Raw genomic sequence first — 9,105 nt, 5'->3', positions numbered from 1 at the left:
CAAGTTTTAAATATTAAACGCAAAACACTTGTCGTGAAAACCTAAAGTTATAATCAGCCTACACTATAAGGTTGCTTTAACGCATGTAGCCATGATGAGTGAATTGTTTGTAGGCTTATAACTCGTCATTGGAAATCAAATCAACAGATAATAGGTAATTATCTCTCTCTATAGTCTGCTAGGATTGGTCGGCTCTATTGTCAATCATACGCCCCAAGCCTAAGGGGGATGAATGGGATGTAGCCTACTCATCTATTCGCGGTAGTGCGCTCCCTCTCGCTCACATGCCTGTTGGCCAAGTGATGGGAAACAACCGCGGAGACTTTCTTGGACGCACAGCGCGCGGACACACCTGACGCGAGTATCTTTCGTTTCGTTTGGAATTCAGTATGAACCGAGCTGGAAAGGAGATGCATTTATCACTAAATAATAAGAAGTCCGTTATGAGCAGTGTACAGGCAAGTTGTGGAATTATGTCAATTTCAGCAGCATTTTTGCAGTGGAAGAGGAGCGAATAACTTGAGCCAATATGCGTTTTTGGATGTTGACTCGTCTTGCCCGACTGTCCTATGGAATATAGCCCAATATATCAGAACCTACATGTTGTCTCATCATCCCCCGTGAAGAATAAACTCTTTGTTTTCTGCATCATGTTGTCCCTGTGGGTGTATATGATCTATTGCTGCGTCGGATACTGTTCAACCATGCCAAGTCTGATGGTCAGTACAGCCAGCAGTAAACATTCACAACATCACGAAGAAGTGCACCCCAACAGAACTCAACCCCGACTCCAAAACGAAGTGGACTTGGAATCCGGACACCAAGAAGATCGGTTAGATTCTTTAGATCCGCTATTCGGCGTATCATCCAGGGACTTGTTAAATAATGAGAATGATTTGGACAGCAGAGGAGGGGAGGACTGGGATGAGATTCGAAGCGAGCAGAGGACGTTGGATAATAATGTCGTGTCAAGTCTCTTCAACGAGTCAGGGCCGTCGGAGAGTAAGAAGTTGCCCCAGGCGATTATCATCGGGGTGAAGAAGGGAGGCACGCGGGCGCTGCTGGAGTTCCTCCGCGTGCATCCCGACATCAGAGCTGTCGGGGCCGAGCCGCACTTCTTTGATCGGAACTATGACAAGGGACTGGAGTGGTACAGGTACATTTCATACACTTAATAACGTTAACTGATTAGAATATAAACGAATTATGTATGGACTACTGATGTAATTCATAATTTGCCATTTAAATGAGCCCATCTATTTTTATTTTTTTTACTTTTTATCCATTTTAATTTCTAGGCTATTAATCAGTCTATAACACATGCATATGTCACAGGTTGGCTAGAATTAGAATGTATATTGAGCTGTGAGATGACTTGTCGATTAATGGGTTTCTGATAAATACCGTTATTTTTAGAGAGTCACAAAGAACATCAAACAAATCCTGAAGGTTGCCAAGGAAGAATATCTCCCTTTAGAATAGTGAGTTCCCTGGCCTCTATATCTCTTCATATAACTACCAGAGGACTAATTCATACAGTGTCTTTAAAAACACCTCTAACATAACATGGAACAGTAAGATTAGATGGACATATGGCCATTGTGCTGAGTGGAAGAAAAAAACGGATCAATTAGCATGGATTAAAACACACACACATACACACACACACACACACACCACACACACACACACATGTTTAATATAGAATAGAAATAGGTCTACTCCACACAATGGTAACAATTCGTTAAAGTGATCAGATCCTGTAATTAAAGTAGTGACCATTCATTATGACTTGTGTGGTTTCAGTAGTTCTGAAAAACTGCAATATGAATGTGCAGACACTATGGGTATCCAATGGAATGTGTTTATGAATGTATATCCTGTTCAGGTGAAAATCAAACACATTTTCATTGGGCCAATAAAGCTATAATAAAGCTATAATAAAGCTATAAGTCTCTCCTCACAGTGTGATAAGTGTGAACTGAGGAATGTATCACTCAGCTGACTACCACCTTGGTGTACTAAAAGAGTCCATATAAATTATAGGCCTGAGTCATAGGTCCCAAATGGCACCCTATTCCCTAGTGCATTACTTCTGACCAGGGCCCATAGGCTCTGGTCAAAAGAAGTGGACTATGTAGGGAATAGGGTGCAATTTGGGGACCCAGTCTATAATGGCCTAATAAAAGGGTCAATTTTCAATGATGCACCTTAAATGACTCATAGAAACTGACTTGTTTGACAGTTCCTTCTTAGAGCTCAGACAAACATTATTCAGCTTCCATTCAGTTTTGACAGTTCCTTCTAGAGCTCAGACAAACATTCTACAGCTTCCATTCAGTTTTGACAGTTCCTTCTAAAGCTCAGACAAACATTATTCAGCTTCCATTCAGTTTTGACAGTTCCTTCTTAGAGCTCAGACAAACATTATTCAGCTTCCATTCAGTTTTGACAGTTCCTTCTAGAGCTCAGACAAACATTCTACAGCTTCCATTCAGTTTGACAGTTCCTTCTAGAGCTCAAACATTCTAGAACTTCTATTCAGTATGACAGTTCCTTCTAGAGCTCAGACAAACATTCTAGAGCTTCTATTCAGTTTTTCTTCTAGAGTTTAGACCCAAACAGCACATGGTTTACTGCCAGGAGTCAACAGGTTAAATCTCCTGGCTGCCAGAAGCATCGTAATTCAATTGAGTGCTCCCGGTTCCAGGTATTGATTCTTAGGCTGTAATTCCCTTTACAACAATACAGCTTTAACCATGCCTGATTCCCAAATGGCACCCTATTCCCTATATAGGGCACTACTTTTGACCAGAGCTCATAGGGCTCATATCAAAAGTAGCACCCTATATAGGGAATAGGGTGCCATTTGGAACACAGTCAATTACTTAATTTCAAATTCCAGGGATTCAAAGCTATAGGAACACTGAACAGTTAGCCCAGTGTTCAACAATGTGTGGTTGTAATGATCAATATGTCAGTGCATCTCAGTGAGTTCCCAGTGTTAGCTAGACCTGTTGTAGCCCACAGCATCACCACAGGCTTCTCTCTGTTGTAAACAACTAACCTGTTCCTGATTCAATCATTGACATGACCGCTGTAAAGTTTCAGAGTGATATGTAGAGTTAAATAGTTTCAGGAATTCTGTGGTTTTGATTGAAGACAGAAAACAGCAGATGAGCCACTTTATCAACATTTAAACATGTATCTTTGTTGGTTTCTTTGAGGAGCCATCTAAATTGACTTGAGCCATGGAGATTAGCAGTCAATGTCAAAGGCTTCTTAATACTACTATAGTTCAAAGCTGTCTTCATAAAGCTTTCTTCATAACCCTACAATGGGGGAAGTGAGGGGAGAAATGCTCAAAGGACTTCTGGGTTAAGCTGCTCCAAGAATTTCCAGACAGTTTTAGGACACTTGTGTTGAGGTTGACCACCGCACTGTGAGAGGGCAGAGGAGGGATCTTTAGTGCATCTTCACTGACTGAGAAAAAATAGAACACATTTAACAAGGAACAGACAGTTTCTTCCTCTGGTGTTTTATGGAGTCTATAAGTATCATATTTCATTACTCAATCAGTCACCGTTCAATTAGAATGGCAAACTGATGTAATATAATCTGTGTTGGCAAAGAATGTAATATGATCTGTGTTGATCATAGAAGCTGGAGGCTATTGGCATAGATAATGAGCTGGAAGGCAGTAGCGTCTGAATGACAACTGACATATTTATGTTTGTTGAAGGTGAACATGCAACAGCTCATCCTATCGCTCAGAGCGGGTATTTCTAAACACATTAGAGCTGCAGGTTCATAGACGTACTATACAGCTGCTTGTTGTTGTACCCATGACCGTGTAGGCCTACAGTAAGTGTCCACAGTGGGAAAACACAGTGCAGTTGTATCTGTAGGATTTAATGAAAGAACCCTGTAGCTGATTCCCTGGAGTGGTTGTTAGGTTAATTAAAACCCCTCAGCTTGAGTAAGCCAAGCCAGACCATTCAGAATCCAAGTCAGACCAGAGCACCATGACCTCAGACAGCCAAGGAACACTACAGCGACCACTTAATGATGGTTCTGTTCAGGGACTAGGGAGGGAGGGAGGGGAAACCCCAGAGGTCTCTGTACTAATGACCATCACTAGTGACCATCACCACCCTGGACCAACAGAGGCATCTCCCTCTACTCTGTCTTTTAGTGAAGTCACAGTGGAGGGAGGGAGGGAGGGCCAAGGTCACATGATCATCCACATACCAACCAGCAAACTTACTGTTAAAACATTCTAGATGCTCAGAAAGGGTGCCAGTTATTCGGTGCTTACTTGAGCTGGCCTAACTCTTTCACCATGGAGGATAGTCCTCTTACCATTAGGTTAGTTATTTCAGTGTTGGTCCTAACTTGATCCTTAGGATGGGGATGGAGAGGGAGAGGGTATAGATATGGTGTGGCTTGACTGCCTCTTCAAAAGCCTCCACCACTGTCTAATTATCAGTCAGTTGCCTGGGGAGAGGAGGTGCAGGGGAGGGAGAGAGGGGGCTGAGGAGAAGCTCTGCTGGGTGGCCTGGTCCAGGCCCCAGTCCCCCGTGGAGGCATTGATCTCTGATGCCCTCATCTCCACACTGTTGGTCCAACACAGAGGAGTGCAGAATATAGACATGCTTTCACAGAATATAGACACGCTTTCACCGAATATAGACACGCTTTCACAGAATATAGACACGCTTTCACAGAATATAGACATGCTTTCACAGAATATAGACACGCTTTCACAGAATATAGACACACTTTCACAGAATATAGACATGCTTTCACAGAATATAGACACACTTTCACAGAATACAGACATGCTTTCACAGAATATAGACACGCTTTCACAGAATATAGACACGCTTTCACAGAATATAGACATGCTTTCACAGAATATAGACACGCTTTCACAGAATATAGACACGCTTTCACAGAATATAGACACGCTTTCACAGAATATAGACACGCTTTCACAGAATACAGACATGCTTTCACAGAATATAGACATGCTTTCACAGAATATAGACACGCTTTCACAGAATATAGACACGCTTTCACAGAATATAGACATGCTTTCACAGAATATAGACATGCTTTCACAGAATATAGACACGCTTTCACAGAATACAGACATGCTTTCACAGAATATAGACACGCTTTCACAGAATATAGACATGCTTTCACAGAATATAGACACGCTTTCACAGAATACAGACATGCTTTCACAGAATATAGACACGCTTTCACAGAATATAGACATGCTTTCACAGAATATAGACATGCTTTCACAGAATATAGACATGCTTTCACAAACTATAGATACACTTTCACAGAATATAGACACACTTTCACAGAATATAGACACGCTTTCACAGAATATAGACACGCTTTCACAAACTATAGACACGCTTTCACAGAATATAGACACACTTTCACAGAATATAGACACGCTTTCACAGAATATAGACATGCTTTCACAGAATATAGACATGCTTTCACAGAATATAGACACGCTTTCATAGAATATAGACACGCTTTCACAGAATATAGACATGCTTTCACAGAATATAGACACGCTTTCACAGAATATAGACACGCTTTCACAGAATATAGACATGCTTTCACAGAATATAGACACGCTTTCACAGAATATAGACACACTTTCACAGAATATAGACATGCTTTCACAGAATATAGACACGCTTTCACAAACTATAGACACGCTTTCACAGAATATAGACACACTTTCACAGAATATAGACACGCTTTCACAGAATATAGACACGCTTTCACAGAATATAGACACGCTTTCACAGAATATAGACACACTTTCACAGAATATAGACACGCTTTCACAGAATATAGACACGCTTTCACAGAATATAGACATGCTTTCACAGAATATAGACACGCTTTCACACAGAGGCAGAAAGACAGGAGCCGCCAGACAAATTGTAGGCTACACGCTCACTCATACAGGAGGGTGGGAGGAGAGAACTCTAAAAGACGTGGGAATGTTTTCCCATTCCGACCTACCTCCTCCTTTTGCTATAAGTCACTGTTTTATTTCCCAGTTAGACTTCTTGACTTATTCTCTTCTTGCTACTATGCATTTAGAGAGGAGGACAGAGGACAGAGGACAGAGGACAGAGGACATATGGGCACCACGTGCTGCTGGAATCAAAAGGCATGAAGTGATCCTGGAAAACGGCCCTATTTTGTTGAGATATGATAGTGTGGGTTTTTCTATTCTCGTCAGTTTCCAGATTTCCTTTTTTTGTGAAACAATGATTGGTTGTATTCTAATCCCCTCCTTGCTCTCTCACTGACATTGTCAGAGGAAGGGAAACAGTTATTCTAACCCCAAACAGAGCTGGGTCGGAGCTGGGTCGGAGCTGGGTCGGAGCTGGGTCGGCGCTGGGTCGGAGCTGGGTCGGAGCTGGGTCGGCGCTGGGTCGGAGCTGGGTTTGGGATAGGTAGATAGAGAGAGAGAAGTGTCTGAGTCCCAAATGGCACCCTATCCTCTATATAATGCACTACTTTTGACCGGAGCTTTATGGGCCCTGGTCAAAAGTAGTGCATTTTCTAGGAAACAGAGTGATGTGGGGGACGCAGCCAGAGAGAGTGCAGTACATTGAAAGTGAGTCTTTAGAAGCTGCAGCGGGGTGGGGGTATACAGCTGTCTGAAAGAGGAGCAGAGGAAACCCTGGGGTTTATATTAACCCTAGTGATAATAGAACATGGCAATTAGAGTGAAATGTGTTTTCTCTTCACTTCACGTTGTATGCAAATGTCCCTTAGGAGAGGGAAAGTTATTTTTCAACGAACACAGCTTGAACCCTTCGGAACGTTGCCTGAAAATTGAATTCTGGCTTCTGGAACTCTGAGGCCAGCAGGATGGGTAGATTGTTAACACTAAGCCTCAGGGTTCTCTATTCTGTTCTGAAAGTTGACTCTCCTCCTGAGGTCTTTCAGAGTGAGAAGTTGCATTTCCCTTGAGGTAGTTCATACAAGTCCACTTGGTTTTATTTTTGCTGACTCAACAAACCCTTAGAACTTTTCATGGACACAGGGGAATAAAATGGTTTAAGAAGCGGGAAAGCCCTCCATGCAGATACTTCCCAGCTAGATTCAATGCATCAGCAAATTGATAGGCAGGAAAATAACAAAACCGCTGTTGAGAATGAGGAAAGGGCCCAAAGGGGGCTACAGGGCTAGGTATTGAAACATGCTGCCATTTGTTTCTGAACATTCCCGAAATAGTTGGCTTTTAGCTAACTCAGCTGTGTGAACAGCATTGGTTAAGACCTACTTTTATTTCTTGGAGTTCAATAGCTGGAAAACTAAAGTTAATCTCTCAACAAACAGTTGGTAAAACCAGTTTTTTTTTATTGGAGGTTATGTCACGTTCGTTGAAGGACGGGTCAGACCAAGGCGCAGCGTGAAATGCATACATGTTTATTATAAAGATAAACACACAAACAAAAACAACAAAACAACGTAACGTGAAGTCCTCAGGCTAAACACAAAATCAGCCTCTACACGGAACAAGATCCCACAACTAATGATTGCCAATAGGCTGCCTAAGTATGATCCCCAATCAGAGACAACGAGCGACAGCTGCCTCTGATTGGGAATCACACCCGGCCAAACATAGAAGCACACAACCTAGAATGAGAACATGGAAATAACAACATAGAACTCCACACCCTGACTCAACATACTAGAGTCCCATAAGTCAGGGCGTGACAGGTTATCAGACCACAACACTTTGTCAGACACTTAGAAGTACATGGAAACGTTAAGAGGTTCAGTTCAGTTGTTTAGTTCTCTCCTTCTCTATCCTTCTGGAGTTGTTGTTTAGTTATCTCCTCCTCTATCCTCCTGGAGTTGTTATTTAGTTATCTCCTTCTCTATCCTCCTGGAGTAGTTGTTTAATTCTCTCCTTCTCTATCCTCCTGGAGTTGTTGTTTAGTTCTCTACTTCTCAATCTTCCTGGAGTTGTTGTTTAGTTCTCCCTTCTCTATCCTCCTGGAAATGTTGTTTAGTTCTGTCCTCCTCTATCCTCCTTGAGTTTTTGTTTTGTTCTCTACTTCTCTATCCTCCTGGAGTTGTTGTTTAGTTCTCTCCTCCTCCATCCTCCTGGAGTTGTTGTTTAAATCTCTCCTTCTCGATCCTCCTGGATTTTTTGTTTAGTTCTCTCCCCTCTCCTCCTGGAGTTGTTGTTTAGTTCTCTCCTCCTCTCTATCCTCCTGGAGTTGTTGTTTAGTTATCTCCTTCTCAATCCTCCTGGAGTTGTTGTTTAGTTCTCTCTTTCTCTTCAGTCATGGAGCTATTGTTTAGTTCTCTCCTCTATATTCCTGGAGTTGTTGTTTAGTTCTCTCATTTTCTATCCTCCTGGAGTTGTGTTTAGTCCTCTCCTCTATCCTCCTGGAGTTGTTCTTTAGTTATATCCTCCTCTATCGTCCTGGAGTTGTTGTTTAGTTCTCCACTTCTCTATCCTCCTGGAGTTGTTATTTAGTTCTCTCCTTCTCTATCCTCCTGGAGTTGTTGTTTAGTTCTCTCCTTCTCAATCCTCCTGGAGTTATTTTTTTCTCTCCTTCTCTATCCTCCTGGAAATGTCGTTTAGTTCTCCGCTTCTCTATCCTCCTGGAGTTGTTGTTTAGTTTTCTCCTTCTCTATCCTCCTGGAGTTGTTGTTTAGTTCTCCCCTTCTCTATCCTCCTGGAGTTGTTGTTTAGTTCTCTCCTTCTCTATCCTCCTGGAGTTGTTGTTTAGTTCTGTCCTCCTCTATCCTCCTTGAGTTTTTGTTTAGTTCTCTCCTTCTCTATCCTCCTGGAGTTGTTGTTTAGTTCTCTCCTCCTCTATCCTCCTGGAGTTGTTGTTTAAATCTCTCCTTCTCGATCCTCCTGGATTTTTGTTTAGTTCTCTCCTCTATCCTCCTGGAGTTGTTGTTTAGTTCTCTCCTCCATCCTCCTGGAGTTGTTGTTTAGTTCTCTCCTCTATCATCCAAGAGTTGTTGTTTAGTTCTCTCCTCCTCTATCCTCCTGGAGTTGTTGTTTAGTTCTCTCCTTCTCTATCC

The 9,105-nt window shown here is 42.1% G+C and overlaps 1 protein-coding gene across 1 annotated transcript in view; it reads left to right on the top strand.

The window, feature by feature from the left end:
* Positions 1–569: 569 nt before the first annotated feature.
* Positions 570–9,105, top strand: part of hs3st3b1a (heparan sulfate (glucosamine) 3-O-sulfotransferase 3B1a) — a gene marked incomplete at both ends in the record, with an annotated part of 32,837 nt that continues 24,301 nt past the window's right edge. Inside the window, one exon of the mRNA XM_084144793.1 lies at positions 570–1,156. Within this exon, the coding sequence (XP_084000919.1) occupies positions 570–1,156 (587 nt within the window). The remainder of the gene's footprint in view (positions 1,157–9,105) is intronic.

This window comes from Coregonus lavaretus (genome assembly GCF_964263955.1).
Source record: "Coregonus lavaretus genome assembly, chromosome: 28".
Classification (NCBI taxonomy): domain Eukaryota; kingdom Metazoa; phylum Chordata; class Actinopteri; order Salmoniformes; family Salmonidae; genus Coregonus; species Coregonus lavaretus.
This window is presented reverse-complemented; position numbering and strand designations above follow the sequence as displayed.